At 43.2% G+C, this 17,176-nt stretch overlaps 1 protein-coding gene across 2 annotated transcripts in view; it reads right to left on the reverse strand.

The window, feature by feature from the left end:
- Cbl (Cbl proto-oncogene) overlaps window positions 1–17,176 on the reverse strand; it is an 82,267-nt gene that overhangs the window by 25,253 nt on the left and 39,838 nt on the right. For both annotated transcript variants that reach the window (XM_021171455.3, XM_021171454.3), the window contains exon 3: window positions 3,479–3,625. In XM_021171455.3, the coding sequence (XP_021027114.1) occupies window positions 3,479–3,625 (147 nt within the window). The remainder of the gene's footprint in view (window positions 1–3,478; window positions 3,626–17,176) is intronic.

Consider the following 17,176-nt stretch of genomic DNA (forward strand, 5'->3'; position numbering starts at 1 on the left):
CCTTGCTCAGCATTAACATTTTTTTTATTAGTAGTATTTTTTCCCCCTGCTAAAGACTGAACTTTGGGCATAAATTCTAGGCAAGTGTTGTGCAGAACAAATCTCTGAGTTCCAGGCCAGCCTGGTCTACAGAGCAAGTCCAGGACAGCCCGGAACCTCACACAGAGAAACCCTGTCTTGTAAAGTGCCAAAAAAGAAGAATATAAACTCATACAAAGCAATTACGCAATACTCAGTGGGAGGGGCAGGTAAAACTCCACAATTTACCAATAATATTCTTAGCTATATAACTAAGGAGAGATTCTAGCTTACAAAAATAATTATGACACTGCTCACTGTTTGCAACAGTAAATAATTTATAGGGCTAAAGAGTTGGCTCAGTGGTAATATCAGGTACTACTCTCCCATAAGACACAAGTTCAAGTCACAGCACCCGCATCTAGCAACTCACAACCAGCCACTTGTAGCTCCAAGAGATCTGGCACCCTTCCTGGCCTCTGCAGACACTGCATTTACAGGTATAAACACATACATATACAAAGAGTAAAAACATTTTAAGCCCATAATTTGAAATGTAAACGCTCATTAATAGGATAGACAGGGAGAGAAAAGGAAGAATATTTAATCAAAGAACACGGACTATCTAAACTGAAGTTGTAGTTGTTTAAAGATGGAGAAAGGACATCCAGACGCCTGCCCACCACGTGGGGTCCACAGCTAGAGCCACTACAATGTGCAAGTATGGTGTAGAAAGATGGGAGAGGGGGCTGGAGAGATGGCTCAGTGGGTAAGAGCACCCGACTGCTCTTCCGAAGGTCCGGAGTTCAAATCCCAGCAACCACATGGTGGCTCACAACCATCCATAAAGAGATCTGACTCCCTCTTCTGGGGTGTCTGAAGACAGCTACAGTGTACTTACATATAATCAATAAATAAATCTTAAAAAAAAAAAAAGGAAGAAAGAAAGAAAGAAAGATGGGAGAGAAAGAGAAGCAGAAGCACTAGAGCACTAAAAAAAGAGGCCGTATTGGAGATAAGGGGTGGGAGAGGACATGGGGTGGAAGGGTCAGGGGTGGAGAGGAACAGCCTGATGTGAGTAGCCTGCCCTGCCACCTGAGGCCATGGTGAAGTGCCAGCACATATTGATACTGAAAGCCTGTGGCCATGCAGCAGCAAGGGTCTGTGTCAATGTCCATGGCTCATATTACCACCAAAAGCAGGCAGCTATCCCTACTTTGGGCTGTTGCCTGGGACCCCGTTGATGTCAGCTAGCCAAACCTCTCACTAGCTGTAGTACCATGGCTGGGTAGCACAGTAGAGCTGGCCTTGGTGGAGGGGGCGAGGCTGAGTCAGCCCTGAGGGGAGTGGAAAAGCTGGCTCTGCCTCTCCTCTGTTGAGCATACAGAGAAGTAAAGGCCAGATTCCCCTACCTGCAGCTTTTCAGCAGTCAACAGCAGGAGGTCACAAGAGTGAGTGAGACAGCTGGCCCTGTAACTCTCAGGAGAGGGGGCCCTGCACCTCACCTGGGCAGTACAGGAGCTGGCCCTGGTAGCAAAAGCACCGACCATGAGCTTGACTGGGCTCCCACCCCCATCCCTCAACTGCAGCACTCTGAAGAGTGGACTCGGTACCTTGTCTGGGTAGCACAGTAGAGATGGCCATAATGTCGTGGGGGTGGGTAAGCTGGCCCTACCCATTGCCAGCTGTAGCACTAAGAGAGAGTGCTAGCCCTAGTGGTGTGCATGTGTGCAGGGAAGCTGAAGGCCTGATCAGCTCAGCTACCACCCATGCTCGGGGCTTTGAGATGGCTCACCCCAACATCCACCCCATCTATGACCTGCTGGAGCACATGAGGACACCCATTCCTGTCTATCCAGAGCTTCAGGATCTCCATAGCACAGGGCAGCACTAGGATGGCCGAAAGGAGCAGTATTAAGGATCCAGTGTTAATAGTGGAGCAAAGGCCAGGAGCCTTGAACTAGACCAATGAACACTTGCAAGGAACCAAAGAGTATCCTGTGCGGCACACTGTGACACACACAATGAGTTTTTCTTTTGAGGGGGAGGTAGAGAGGAAACTAAGAAGCTGGAAGATGAGTGGGACTGGGATGCATGCTGTGACATTCACAAAGAGTCAATCAAGAGGTTAAAATAAAAAGATCGGAGAAAGCTGGGCGTGGTGACACACACCTTTGATCCCAGCACTCGGGAGGCAGAGGCAAGCGGATTTCTGAGTTCGAGACCAGCCTGGTCTACAGTGTGAGTTCCAGGACAGCCAGGGCTACACAGAGAAACCCTGTCTCAAAGAGATGGGAGAAACAAGTGTCCCTAGCAAATCTAGGAAGTCAATGCTGCACAGCTTCCCCAAATCCTGTCCACGGTCTGTTTTGTTTCCAAGGTTTGCTTGAGACAGGGTCTCTCTGTGTAGCCTGGTTGTCCTGGAGCTCACTCTGCAGCCTGCCTCTGCCTCCTGAGTGTTGGGATTAAAGGTGCACGCCACCATCATCTGGCAGTCATATTTTTATTTATTTATTTTTTGAGAGGGGGGCGTCTCATGTTGCTGAGGCTAGTTAATTCTCATCTTCCTACCTTCACCTCCCAAGTAAAGGGACCACGGTCACGCACCATTGTCCCTGGGCTTTTTTTTTTTGGTTAGCTGGGTGTGGTGGTGCATGCCTTTAATCCTAGCACTTTGGAGCAGAGTCAGATTTCTATGAATTTGAGGCCAGCCTGGTCTACAGTTGAGATAGCCTGAGCTGTTACCAACAACAAATAATAATAATGAATAATAATAATTAAAAATGCATTGTTACTGGTGGTGGTGGTATGTATTTATATGTGAATGCAGACTGCAAGTGCCACGGTGCACACATAAATTTCAGAGTCAGCTCTATGGAGTCAGTTCTCTCCTTCTGTCTTTACATGGACTGGGGATCAGACACAGCTGTGGGGTTAATGTGGCAAATGCTTGACCTGCTGAGCCATCTTGCTAACCCACTGTGTTTTTGCTTAAAAAAAAAAAAAAAAAAGATTTATTTATTTATTTAATGTATGTAGCTGTACAGATGGTTGTGAGCCTTCATGTGGTTGTTGGGAATTGAATTTTTTTAGGATGTCTGCTCGCTCCGGTCAACCCTGCTCACTCCAGTTGGCCCCACTCCCTCTGGTCAACTCCACTCACTCAGTCCCTGCTTGCTTCGGCCCAAAGATTTATTTATTAATATACACAAGTACACTGTAGCTGACTTCAGATTCACCAGAAGAGGGCACCAGATCTCATTATGGGTGGTTGTGAGCTACCATGTGGTTGCTGGGATTTGGACTCAGGACCTTTGGAAGAGCAGTGTTCTTACCTGCTGAGCCATCTCACCAGCCCCACACTGTGTTTTAAATAGTTCATAATTTAAAATTCTAAACAAATATCTCCTAATATGAGTTTTAGCTTCTCATAGATAAGGGTCATCATTTAGAGACTTACTTTTCACCAAAAGCTTTTCTCCAAAATTCGGCAGCATCGGCTTTAGTAATCCGAAAAGTGTCTCCCTGGAAGAGTCCGCTCGGAAAGATGCCTTTCAGTTCTGCCAGCATGTGGCTGAAGATCAGGGATAATTTGGTCAGGTTTCGCCTACAAATGAGCAAAGTACAATAATTAAAATGTAAAATTACTGATATTTCTTTAGTGCACTGAATTCACCATAAAAGGAACCTAATATGAACATGAAAATAAATTTATTTTGGTCAATAATTTCTGGTCAATAACACTCAGAAATACTCTAAACTAGGAGAAGGAGGACCGTGGTTTGACAATAGATAGCTACTGCTCTTTATGTAAAGCGGGGAGGGCTTCAAGAATTACTTTTCTCTAGCAACAAATGAAAGATGGAAATAATGTCTTCCATCTCTCTCCAATCAAATGTCACACAGCAAATAAGAAGAAATCCCACAGTCAACTCTCTGAGCTTACGCTGACAGAGAGACAGTTAGAGGATGCACCAAGCAAACATAAAAACTTTGCACAGCCACAACCACACAATCAGAATAGAGAGGCAGGGCTGGAGAGATGGCTCAGCAGTTAAGAGCAATGACTGCTCTTCCAAAGGTCCTGCTTTCAAATCCCAGCAACCACATGGTGGCTCACAACCATCTGTTACAAGATCTGACTTCCTTTTCTGGAGTGTCTGAAGACAGCTACAGTGTACTTACATATAATAAATAAATAAATAAATATCTTTAAAAAAAGGATAGAAAGGCAGTATCCATGTAGAATTTCCTCTCTGCAGAAACATTTTTATATTAAAAAATACTTATTAAGTAATTCATTCAAGACAAAAGCATTATCAATAATAACTATTTAAATCTACAGACCTAACAAATAATATTCACTATACCAGACTTCGTGAAAACTGTCAAAACCCTTTGAGATATTCCCAAGTATTTGCTTTTCTGCTATTTCTCATTTTCTACAATCTCTTCTCTTTCTTTGATAACAAGACTTTGAAAACTACCTTGAAGAGGGCTGAAGAGATGGCTCGGCAGTTAGGAGATTAGGAGCACACACTGTTCTTGCAGAGAGTTTGAATCCCAACACCCACATCTGACAGTTTACAACCACCTGTAATTCCAGTTAAGGGAATCCAGTGTCTTTAGCCTCTGCTGGTACACACACACACACACACTATCTTTGAAAAACATAAAATATCTCCATGCCCTACAAATCCCTTATTTGGGGCTTGCTAGGTTCCTAACGGTTCACCTTCCTTCACCACCAACAGCAGCACTTGAACAAACCATCAGATTCATGTTCCTTCTCTGCCCTGCCCTTTCTTCACACCCCTGTGCTGTATTTAATGATGGCATGCAACCCTTATGTCCCACAAACTCAAACATTTTGGCTTCTTCCATTTCCTTACTCTCATATTTGCTTTGTCAACTTTGAAGATAATATGTTGTCAGTTCTCCTTGAATTGTGTTATTATTCTAATACAAATTCTTTGCTACTTTAGTCCTATGCAGATCCAATCTAACAATTCTAAAAAAAATCATTTTTATTAGATTTGAACAAAAATTTCTTGAGACAGGGTTTCTCTGTGTAGCCCTCCATGTCCTGGATCTTGTTCTGTAGACCAGGCTGGCCTTAGAGATCTGCGTCCCTCTGCCTCCAGAGTGCTGGAATTAAAGGTGCATGCTCTCATGATCAATTTCATTTTTATTTTATTTTTAAAAAATTATGTATAGTCTGTTCAACAGAGGTGGTAGGTCTCAAAGGCCTCTCTAGATGGTGACCTTCAAGCTAAACCTGAGGGAACAATAAAGACATTATCAAGTTGGTATCTTTTGCTCTCCAAATTATTTTTCCACTAAAAATCTACCAGGTATAATACTATGTACAATCAGAAACAAAAATGCATACCAAAATAATAATGAACAGAAAGCTTTTATAAATCTATGAAGTCAGCCACAAGATGAGGAAAGCTATCGACCACAAGGATGTAATGGCATCAGCTACCTGAAGATTAGTTCAAAGTGCTGACTAAAATATTTATTCAAAATCAATTTAAGACATTTTCCTACTCAAAAATGCAGCCCTTCTCCCCCAAGCCAGTAGACATTTCTTAAAATCACCAGCTGTATACCACAACCATACTTCTCAAGAGGAAACAGTAAGTCTCTAAAATCCCATGGGTTAGAGTTTCCTAAGAGTTCTGATCTGGAATTTTGCCCAATAACACTTTAAGGTCTTGGACTTGCGGTTCAGTGTCTACAGTGTTATTTTTAGCAGAATCTAACACGGAAACAGAGCAACGAAGCATGACAGCTTATCTGGGCGTATGGCTAAGTACGCAGTACTGGTCAAAGTCCTGTCAGAGGTTAGCAGTTCCCACACTCTCTCTTCTTCAGACCAACAGAAAACACAACCACTTCATCTTCTGCAATATGTATGCTAAAGACGGAACTTTTCCTTGCAAGCTCTCAATAGCTGCAAGAAACACAGTCTGTCTGTAGCAGAATTAGGGGAGGGTCCTTCTGTACTTCTTTTAGCTCTAACCATCCACATCTAAGGAACGGCACACTGACTCTACAGCCTTCAACTCTGACACCTAACACCCCCCACCTACAACCCCCTCTCCCCCCACTTCACTTCTCACAACTTCCTCATGATCAACTGCTCATTCTAAGTGCACAATCACTTTTGCTTTGTCAGTGCGAGGGATCCAGTCCAGGGCCTTGTGCCTTCAAGGGGGAACATCGTGCTGCTGAACTACGCACCCAGCCCAGTATCAATATTTTTTGCAGAGGAGGTTGTGAGACAAGGTCTTTCCTGGCTGGCTGGTCAGGTATTGACTATATAGCAGAAACTGGTCTTGTTTTGTTTGAGACATTAGCCCTGGCTATTCTGGAAGTCACTATGCAGACGAGGCTATCCTTAAACTCACAGAGATCTAACTACCTACCTGGGATTAAAGGTGTAGGTCACCACCCAGGCAGGTCTTAAATAACCCTCACGCCCCAGCCTCCCAAATCCTGTGATTACGACCTACCATGCTAAGACTTCTTTGAAAAGTCAAGATTAATCTGTCTCAGCACTAGGGAGGCAGAGCTCTGCCTCTCATAGAGCTCTATGAATTTGAGGCCAGTCTGATCTACATAGCAAGTTCTAGGCCAACCAAAGCTACAAAGTAAGAATCTGTCTCAAACCAAACAAAATTAAATTAAAAACAAAAAAATAACATCAAAAAACAACAACAAAAAAAGCCCAACATTATTTCTAGTCTTCCTGCCTTAGATCTGAAGTAGCAATTATATAATTATATTGTGTATAATTTCACCTAATAAGGAACCTTGCTAATAAAACAAAAGGACATTAAAGGATTAAATGGGTAATTACAGATCCTATTTGATCTTTGAAAGTGAAAATACAGGGCTAAGGAGATGGCTCAGCAGCTTAAAAGCACCTGTCTTGTAAGCACGAGGACCTGAGTTCAAATCCCCAGAACCCATGTACTGGACATGATGATACACAAAGCTCACACTAGTGCCGTGGGAAGAGCAGAGACAGGAAGTTTGCAGGTTAGCAGCCTCACTCCAGACTCAGTGTAAAGTCCGTCTCAAAGGGACAGGGTGAAGAGTGCTAAGAATAGGTGCTCTTCAGAGAAGGCCACCATGAAAGAAAAAGCATCTGTGTTGGGCCAGAGTACATGCCTTTAATCCCTGCATTTGGGAGGCAGTGGTAAGTGGATCTCTGAGTCTGAGGCCAGCCTGGTCTACAGAGAGCTCCAAGGACAGCCAGGGCTACACAGAGAAACCCTGTTCTGAATCCCAACCTCTTACCCCACCCCCACCCTTACCCCCAACAACAACAAAAAGAAAAAAGAAAAACATACTGACTAGGCAGAGACAAGCGGATCTCTATGAATTCAAGGTCTGCCAGGGTGAGACCTTACCCCCCCCCCCCCAAGATAAGTAGTAACACACTCTCGTCAGTAAGAATGCCTCGTCCCTCAGACATGCTGAACAGTTCAAGAACAGCTGGCTGCGAGGTGAGATGAAGAGCCTCCACAGGAAGCAATGTGATGATCTCTAAGCTGTCAAAGTGGACAGTGACCAAGAGTCAGAGCTGCACTGCTGAGATAAATTTCCAGATGACAAGAATGTTGAGTCACATTTATAGTAACAGTCAACGTGCAGTGTCCCTGGGCAGTTACTTAACCTCTGTGGGTCTGACATCAGATATTATCAAAGGAAGCACAAATAGTCCCATCTATATATAACAAGGTGTGGACAGATACTGTTCAAGTTGAAAATGGGAAAGTAATCTGAATTTCCTAAGACTGAAGAAGAAACACAAAATATCACCGGTGCTTATACTTGGATGTCTGACGACCAGAAGCTACATCAAGAAATGTACTTTGTGTAAGAGTAGGACCTGAAGTTGAAAGCCCAGAACCCACAAAAAGCCAAGTCTAGTCAATTATTGTAATCTCAGAATCTCGGTGCTCCTCTGCTCCTAAGGCAACAGGGGATGGAGACAGGAGAGTCCTCAGAGGTTCCTGCCCAGCAGTAGCAAACAAGAGAGACCCTGTCTCAAACAAGTGGAAGGTAAGGACAGACCTCCAAGCCTATGCAAAGGCACATACGTGTACGTACACACACACACTTAAAATTTGTTATTTGTAAAGGCATATTATTTTTTGCCTGTCAACAATGTAAATGAACTAATGTCATATGTTATTTATACAAATAATGAGTTAGATGGATCCTACCTGAGGCTAGAAAAATGAGTCTATTCTGTTATCACATTAGGGATTTCCTAAGCCGGAGAACCTAAGAAGTAGCTTTAAAAAAAATTTATGATTTCTAAAAATGTAAGACACTTAAAAAAAACTGTCATAATCACTTCAAATTAGACTCATCTGAAATGGTTCAAAAATTTAGTAGTAATGGCGGTGTCTAGAGAAACTCTGGGCTTGTGCAGCCGCAAAGGTATCTCCTACAGGAAAATCTAACTGGATTGCCGGTGCAGACATTGTCGGCCAATGGGGAACTGCTATTTAGAAGAGGTGCTTTCTTGGCACCACTGGGGGCGCTGGAGAGAGCATTCCTGTCTGTGTTGTTGATTCAGTGCTACCTCACTTTCAAACCCCAAGTGCAGGTAGGGTAGGGAAGCGTCCAGGGCACAGGTAACGTCTGGCACCCAGCACGGTTGATGGACTACTTCATCATCCTCATTTTCTGGCTACTCGTACCTCCTTTTCTGGGCCTCATTTGTGCCTGTTGCTGCAAGGACTGCGCTGGTGCTTCGGCCTCATCTGCTCTTCTCGCGGTGCTGCTGCTATGCACCCCCCCCCCCTTCGTCTGCTTCTTCGGTGAGTTGGCCCCCTGTTGTAGGTCCCTCGAAGGTGAGTGCATAGACCTCATTTCTGTCTTGTCTTCTCTGTTGGTATGTCCCAGTGACCTTGCTTTTGGTCCCTGTTTGGTTTGAGGGTTAGCATGCCGCGGCCATCTTTTTGTTTGTCTTTCGGTGCTGTGGGGAGCGCGCAGCGGCCATCTTTTCTTCTTTGTCTTTGTCTAGGTGAGTATACAGAGGCTAACATTTCTCTCTTTGCTCATTTTCACTTTTGGTCTGGATTTATTCTGGTACCTGACATAGGGGCTGATCTCCCAAACTGTGGTACCAGGGATCAGCTTCCGAACGCCTTCGCCGCCATCCCCGCCTTCCGCATCCTGGGTACACCGTCCAGGCATAAGGCCTTTGAGCCCCGATGCGGAGACTAGGCCCTGGATTCCCACTCCTCTGGCCGACTTGGCACTAATCAGAAAAGCTGCCAACGATCCTGGCCCAGATTCCCCTTATTTTGAACAAGTATCCAGACCTATTATGATTGTTCTAATCTCCTTAAGGCAGTGCTCAACCCCACCATGTTTCTTTTTTTTTTTTTTTTTTTTTGGTTTTTCGAGACAGGGTTTCTCTGTGTAGTCGTGGCTGTCCTGGAACTCGCTCTGTAGCCTAGGCTGGCCTCAAACTCAGAAATCCGCCTGCCTCTGCCTCCCGAGTGCTGGGATTAAAGGCGTGCGCCACCACGCCCGGCCCCTACCGTGTTTCTTAATTGGAGGTCTGCATATCATGACTTGGCTGAGAATCAGGCTAGGATTAATTTGGAATATAACCTTAGCATTACTTTTGATATGCTTACTGGCCATAGACCAGGGGGCGATGAAGGAGCCAGAAGTAGTCCAGGACTGAGAGAAGTAATGTACATACTGTTTTTATTAATTTTTCTCCAGCCTGGGAGGGCCGATGAGCTCTGGGCTTTAGTGCCCTTGCCTTCCATTCTTTTGCCTTTAGCAGTTAACTCCCTGGCCTACCCTGGCCTTTTCTCTTCCAGTGTGAATTTGGGTTTGCCTCTCAGGGACTTAGTTACTACTACACGATGAATAGCAGGCACCTGGCCCACGGAGGAAATTCTCTGCTTTACCACTGATGTCTCCTCTGTTGGCCTTTGTATTGGTTACACAATATGACTATCGAGGACTTTCATAGTAATCTAACCTATGGCATCATGTTAGGCATGATGCGACCTCAATGCAAGCAGGGTATCTGTGCTCTTCCTAGATTCCGGGTTCTTGGGAAAAGTGTGGGACAATTAAGAGGCTGTTTGACCCCTTGAGGATAGCTACTTATGCTATGATGGAAGGAATGGTCATATTAATAATTATTTTAAGTGTCTCACACAGCATATCTGCAGGCAGTGGTCTATAAATAAGGTGACCCTCCAGGTGCTGATGATGGCTCTTGAAAGTCCTGATTGCGTTCCCCCTCTTCCCAAGAAAATGATCAAAGCATGGATGGCAAAGATCCATGAGACCACCATGTAGGCTGTTCCTAATCTTCCCCTTGTGTGTCATGCCTCCGGACTGATATCTCTTTGAGGGCTGGTAGTCAATGACAGGTAAGATCCTGGAAGACAGGACAACCCAAGATATATATAGTCCAGAATATTGGGAATCCTCTGAGGTAGGGTCAACAATGTCAAGGCAATGGCACCCCAGTTCCCACTAGGCTGTCAAAATCTAAAAACAAAAGGGTAGACATGTAGCAGAAACAGTGGGGCCACCTCTGTGTAAACGATGGGGTGGGGGGTGGGGGGCGAGACAGCCGCAAAAGCATCTCCTGCAGAAGGACCTAACTAAGGACTGCCTGAGAGACCAAGGCTTGCTGGTGCAGATGATGTCAGACAATTAGAAACTGCTGTTTAGAAGAGATGACTTCTTGGGACCAATGGGGGCGTGGGTAAAGGATATTAAAGGAGCTTGTAGCAGTGTTCAGGGAGCTTGGAGGACACGTACCCCAAAAGAGATCTCACAAGGTGCTCAAAGTATCTCCTGCCAGCTATTTAAGCTTGCTCATAAGTACAAGCCAGAGACAAAGTAGGAGAAGAAGCAAAGGCTACTGCCTGTGCTGAGAAGAAAGCTGCTGGCAAGGGGGACACCCCAACTAAGAGACTGAGCAGGGATCAATATAGTCACCACTTTGGTAGAGAAGAAGGCTCAGCTGATAGTAACTACCCACAACACACCCCATTGAGCTGGTGGTTTTCCTGCCTGCCCTGTGTTGAAAGATGGGGGTCTCTTACTGAATCATCAAGGGAAAGGCCAGGCTGGGTGACTGGACCACAGGAAGATGTGCACCACTGTTGCCCTCATACAGGTTAACTTGGAAGACAATAGTAAAAGCTATTAGGACTAATTACAACGACAGATGATGAGATCTGCTGCTACAAAGGAGGCAATATCCTGGGTCCTAAGTCTGTGGCTCCCATTGCCAAGCTGGAAAGGGCAAAGGCTAAAAAACTCATCACTAAACTGGGTTAAATATACACTGCTAGGTTTTCTGTATGTAAATATAATTACAAAATTATCTTTAAAAACAACAAATAAACAATCAAACAAACAAAAAAACCAAGAAAAAGCCTGTGATATTGGGGCCAGAACAATGACTCTGCAGATGAGGCACCTGACACCAAACACAATGCTCTGTGCCACACAGTGGAAACACCTCCCAAAGTTGTCCTCTAATCCCTCCACAACAGTTGTTGCAAGCATTGCCCCACAACACAAAATATTTAAATAAGTGTAGAAATTTTAAGCTCTTATAATTAGAAGCTTTCCTTAATAAAATATGGGAAGTCTTCAGTATTATAAACATAAATTTAGATATAAAGCTACCTTAACAATAAGGGTAATGGACTTTAAAAGTGAAGTGACCAGTGCCTGTAAGTCCTTCATGCATGGGTACTGTCACAAGTAGTGACTGTAGTTCTTTCGCTGTCAAATTCCAAAACCTTTACATGCAACACTAGTGTCATCCAAGAAGAACATACCGAGAAAACAATCATAACTCAGTAACAGCATCCTCTGCTCAGCACACTCTAACCAACTTTAAAAATAGATACCATGAAACTTCTTTCTTTCTTTTTTTTTTAAAGATTTATTTATTTATTTATTATATGTAAGTACACTGTAGCTGTCTTCAGATACACCAGAAGAGGGCGTCAGATCTTAGTACGGATGGTTGTGAGCCACCATGTGGTTGCTGGGATTTGAACTCTGGACCTTCGGAAGAGCAGTCGGGTGCTCTTACCCACTGAGCCATCTCTCCAGCCCGTGAAACTTCTTTCAACAGGAAGTCAGAAGAAGTGCTAACTCTTATCTACTCAAGTTGTTCTTTTAGAAGAGAGAGCTTGGAGTCATGGCACACATCTGTTATACCCCAGCACTTGTTAAAATAGGAAGATGTCTACTTCAAAAGCAGCGAGTATGAGCTGTATAGCAAAACCATACCCAAACCCATACACACAGAGAAATACATATGAATATAAAATATGAAAGGGATTTTCAATCAATATATCTAAACATATCAATGAATCCCCCCCCCCAATAAGTATATATCATATCAGTTGGGCGTGGTGGTGCACTCCTTTAATCTCAGCACTGAGAGGCAGAGGCAGATGGATCTTTTTTTTTTTTTTTTTTTTTTTTTTTTGGTTTTTCGAGACAGGGTTTCTCTGTGTAGCCCTGGCTGTCCTGGAACTCACTTTGTAGACCAGGCTGGCCTCGAACTCGGAAATCCGCCTGCCTCTGCCTCCCGAGTGCTGGGATTAAAGGCGTGCGCCACCACGCCCGGCTCCCAGATGGATCTTTTTAAGTTCCAGGCCAGCCTGGTCAACAGAGTGAGCACTAGGACAGCCAGGGCTACACTGAGAAACCCTGTCTTGAAAAACAAAACAAAACAAAAAAGATATATATAATACCATACTCATGGTCCAATTTATGTGATATCCCCACTGTAAGGTAACAGTAGTAAGGAACCAAGGAGAGAAGGCAGCAGCAGCCTATACGAATCTCCAACAACCGCTTCATACTTATATTCCCACTCAATCACCTGTGTGTATGTATGCACTAGGCAAGTCCCCTACAACTGAGCTAAGGTGCTAGCAGAATTAGTTACTTTTCCTTTATGTATATAAATGTTTTGCCTATATGCATGTGTGTGCCATGTACATGCAGTGCCAGAGTAAGCCAGGAGCAGGAGCAGGATCCCTTGGAACTCAAGTAACAGATAGCTGGTAGTCTACATGTGGATTATGGGAACTGAATTTAGTTCCTATCCAAGAGCAAGTGTTCTTAACCACTGAGCCATCTCTTCAGTTCCCAAATGAATCTTAAAATACAGATCCTTTATTCCTGTCACATGTAACTCTGGCCAAGAACCAACAAAAAATACCATCATATCCTAATTCACCTTTCTGAACAATACTCAGTGTTCTCCCAAAATATTCTCTACTTTCTAAGCCCCATGCCTTTCATGGTGCAGTACATCAATAGTACATGTATCTCTTCATAGTCAGCTTTTTCCCTTTTAATGCTAGAGATCTAACTAACCTAGAGGCTTGTACATGAAAATAAATGCTCTATTACTGAGCCACGCCCTAGTCCTTCCATGAGCTTGTTAGTAAGTGTCAGAACTGATCTATGTGATTCAAGAGCTGGAGATCTCTACTATGATACATATTTTTCCTTCCAATGACTATCATTATGGAACTTTGCCTGTTCTTCAATGTTCTCAGATCCTACCTCCTTGGGTAGGGAAGAGCAAAGTCACTCATCCATATTTAATATCTATTCTTCCCTTCTGAACAAACAGGTATGATACAGTTTGTTTAGACGTTTCATGGCTCTATCATACCTGCTGTGTGATAACTGTCTTCCTTCCACCATTTGGAAGACAATTCTTCAGGGGCAGAAACAAAGTGTGTGGCACTTTCTCTGTATCTACATCTTACTTACAGAGAAAGTGCCGCACACTTTGTTTCTGCATCTACATCTTACTTTATCTCTAAATTAGGTTACCCATCTATAAATGGCCTGTTAAAACACTCAACAGTACGGCACGGGCTTTTGGGCAAGTACCCCCAATGAACCAACCAACCCAAGAAATCAGCACCCAACCCTGGACACCATAAGCCACTGTTCTTTTTTCTAATCTGCTGTGGTAGTTTCTTGATCTTTAACTGTTTTTTCATGACAGCTGTTCTTCAGAGCACTAGTCAGTTTTTTGTACAATGCCTTCAACACATCTGACTCACGTGTTTCTTTTTACAACTAGGATTATGAGTTCATGAAAAAAGCAGGAATGGGTGCCCTTGACACGTGTCACAGTATCTTGCTGGTATCACTCTGATCACTTAATTATAGTAATCTTGACCATGCCTCTTCACTATGTAGCTATTTTTTCCTAATTCCTTTGCAACAAATTCACTTAAATTTTAAAACAATATTACACATTTGAATTAAAGCATAGGCCAGATTACATAGTATACATCTGTAATCCCAGAATTCAAGAAGCTGGAGGGGAAAACATGGGCTGCATAGAAAGACCCTATCTCAAAAATCAAAGCCACCATTGACACACATTTTGGAGGTTAGTACCTCTGTTTTTTTCAGTGTAGCTAGAAAACATAAAATAACTCAAGAATCATGTACTATGTGTCTCTTAGAGATCAGGACTTGTCTGCAGCTGAGAGCCTATTAGCCCATAATATCAGTTACCACTTCTCTGTACCAGCTTCTACTTTTTGTTTTTAGTTTGTTTTTCAAGACAGGGTTTCTCTCTGGGTAGCCCTGCTGACCTGGAACTTAGGATGGCCTTGAACTTGGAGATCCAACCTGCCTCTGCCTCCCTCGTGCTGGGATTAAAGTCCTGCACTTTCACTGCCTCCACCCTAAGACTAATTCTATAAACCTCCAGAACCTCCTTTCACAAGGACAAATAAGGAAGCATCTTTTATGGCTACTAATGGCATGCACTTAAACATAAAATAAAAATACAGAGACAAAACCAATCACACTCAATGGGAGACAGTTCTAATAGAATCTAATCAAATATGTAAAAAGTCTTATCCAGTTATGATTAATTATTTAACTCCTGAGTACATAACACATTAAGCATCCATTTCTATTTAAACACATGAATTCCCTGAACAAGCACACTACTGCTACCAAGTTTTTCTGTCCCCAAAGACTGGGAAAGAATGTGGAATGTTTAGATCAGTCTAAAAATCTAGGGGAATGAATCAAAGCCAGAGAATTTTCATCATCAAGGCCATCTCATCAATTTAGAGTTTTATAATACACTTTATAATTTTTTATGTAACTTAGGAAGTTTTCTAGACTTGAAAGAATGGGTGGGATTTCTACAGACAAAGGAGTTCACGTTAAGCAAATGGTTCATTTGAGCAGCCTCGGGAGGGGCTGGGCTGTGTCATGCAGCAAAAGGTCAGACCACAGGACACAGCACTGTGCGGCAGCTAAGAGATTAAGGGATTTCACAAATACAGTAGGGTGTCCTTAATGGTTGACACTGGGAAGTAGAGTCTGCTTCAAAGCTGTAAATGACAGTCATATGCATATAAAGAGGAAATCACAAAGGCAGTGAGTTGACTCAGTATAGTCCAGCCAGGTAAACTAAGACACTGTAGAACTCAAGCTTGACTGGGGAGAGGTTAGCCTAAATGAGACTTTGCAACTGGAAAGACAGCATAACAACTGCGTCTTCCCCATGCCGGGGCTCACAGACGCAGCCTCTTGGCACGCTATACAAGTACTCCTAAACTGCCTCTCCAGATACAAGTTCATTTATTTATTTATTTAGGTTTTTTTTTCGAGACAGGGTTTCTCTGTGTAGCCCTGGCTGTCCTGGAACTCACTCTGTAGACCAGGCTGTACTCAAACTCAGAAATCCGCCTGCCTCTGCCTCCCGAGTGCTGGGATTAAAGGCATGCACCACTACACCCAGCTTTATATTTATTTTTAATTTAAGTGTATGTATGTACCATGTTTTGGTACCCACAAGGACCAGAACTAGACATTGGAATCCTGGGAGCTGGAGTTACAAGTAGTTGTGAGCAGCCAAACATGGGTGTTGGGTTCCAGGTCCCCTGGAAGGGCTTGGAAGCAAAAAAAAAAAAAAAAAATCTAATACTTTTAAAGGACTTATTAGGTACCAGAACTTATAGTAGACTTTTAATACCATTTAATAGATTAAAAACAGTAACAACAAACAAAACACAACATAACACACAAACTAACCAGGCAGGAACAAGTTCAGGGCAAGAGTCAATTTCAACAGCGGACGATCATTACACTAACACAATTAAGGAAGAAACCACATGCCCATAGCCATCAGTATTTGAATAGAGAGAAGACGTAACATCTAAAGGTGCTCTCTGTGAAAGGTCTCAAAGACGTGGCAATAACTCACAGGTAAACTTGGACTGAGATAACAGGAGAAGAAAGCAATGTTGGTACTGCTAGCAACAGCTAATGCTCCTAAACACAGTAACTAAACCCACTTACCATAGATCAAGCTGGCCTTGAACTCAGAGATCTGTCAGTCTCTGCCTCTGCCTCTGGAGTGCTGGAATTAAAAGCATGTAGGGCCACCACCTGGCTAGTGACAGTTTTCCAAAGGAATTTGTACTGAATATTCCATGCAAAAGCTTATTTTAATTTTTAAATTTTATTTTTATTCTATATGGGTGTTTTGCCTATGTATCTCTGTATACCATGTGAACGCTTAGTGCCTGAGAAGGCCAGAAACGTTTGTCAGATCTTCTGAAACTAGAGTTTCAGGTGAGCCACAATATGGGTGCTGGGAATGAAGCCAGGTCCTCTAGAAGAGCAACTAGCGCTCCTAGCACCGAGCCGGCTTCCCGCCCCCCGCCAGCCTACTTTAATCCTGCATGAAGTTTATTCATTTTACTACTTGCATAATCATAGTATATGAAACAAAGAAACATGAATGTGTTCTCTTCAGAGCCAGGCATAGTGGCACATGCTTTTAATCCCAGCACTTGGAAGGCAGAGGCAGATAGATCTCGATGAGTTCGAGGTCAGCCTAGTTTTTACAAAGTGAGTCCAGGACAGCCAGGAGTGGTTACACTCAGAAACCCTGTCCCGAAAAACCAAAACAAAAGTTATTTTCAGGGGCTCTGTGGACACTGTATGTACACAGTATGCTTATATACATGCAAGAAAAATAATCATATTCATACAGTACATTTTTAAAAATGTTATCTTTATCTATCAATACAACTTTTTAAAAATTTCTGAATGCTCA

The sequence above is a fragment of the Mus caroli genome, unplaced genomic scaffold, assembly GCF_978045245.1.
Source record: "Mus caroli unplaced genomic scaffold, Mus_caroli_1 scaffold_11, whole genome shotgun sequence".
NCBI classification, from domain to species: domain Eukaryota; kingdom Metazoa; phylum Chordata; class Mammalia; order Rodentia; family Muridae; genus Mus; species Mus caroli.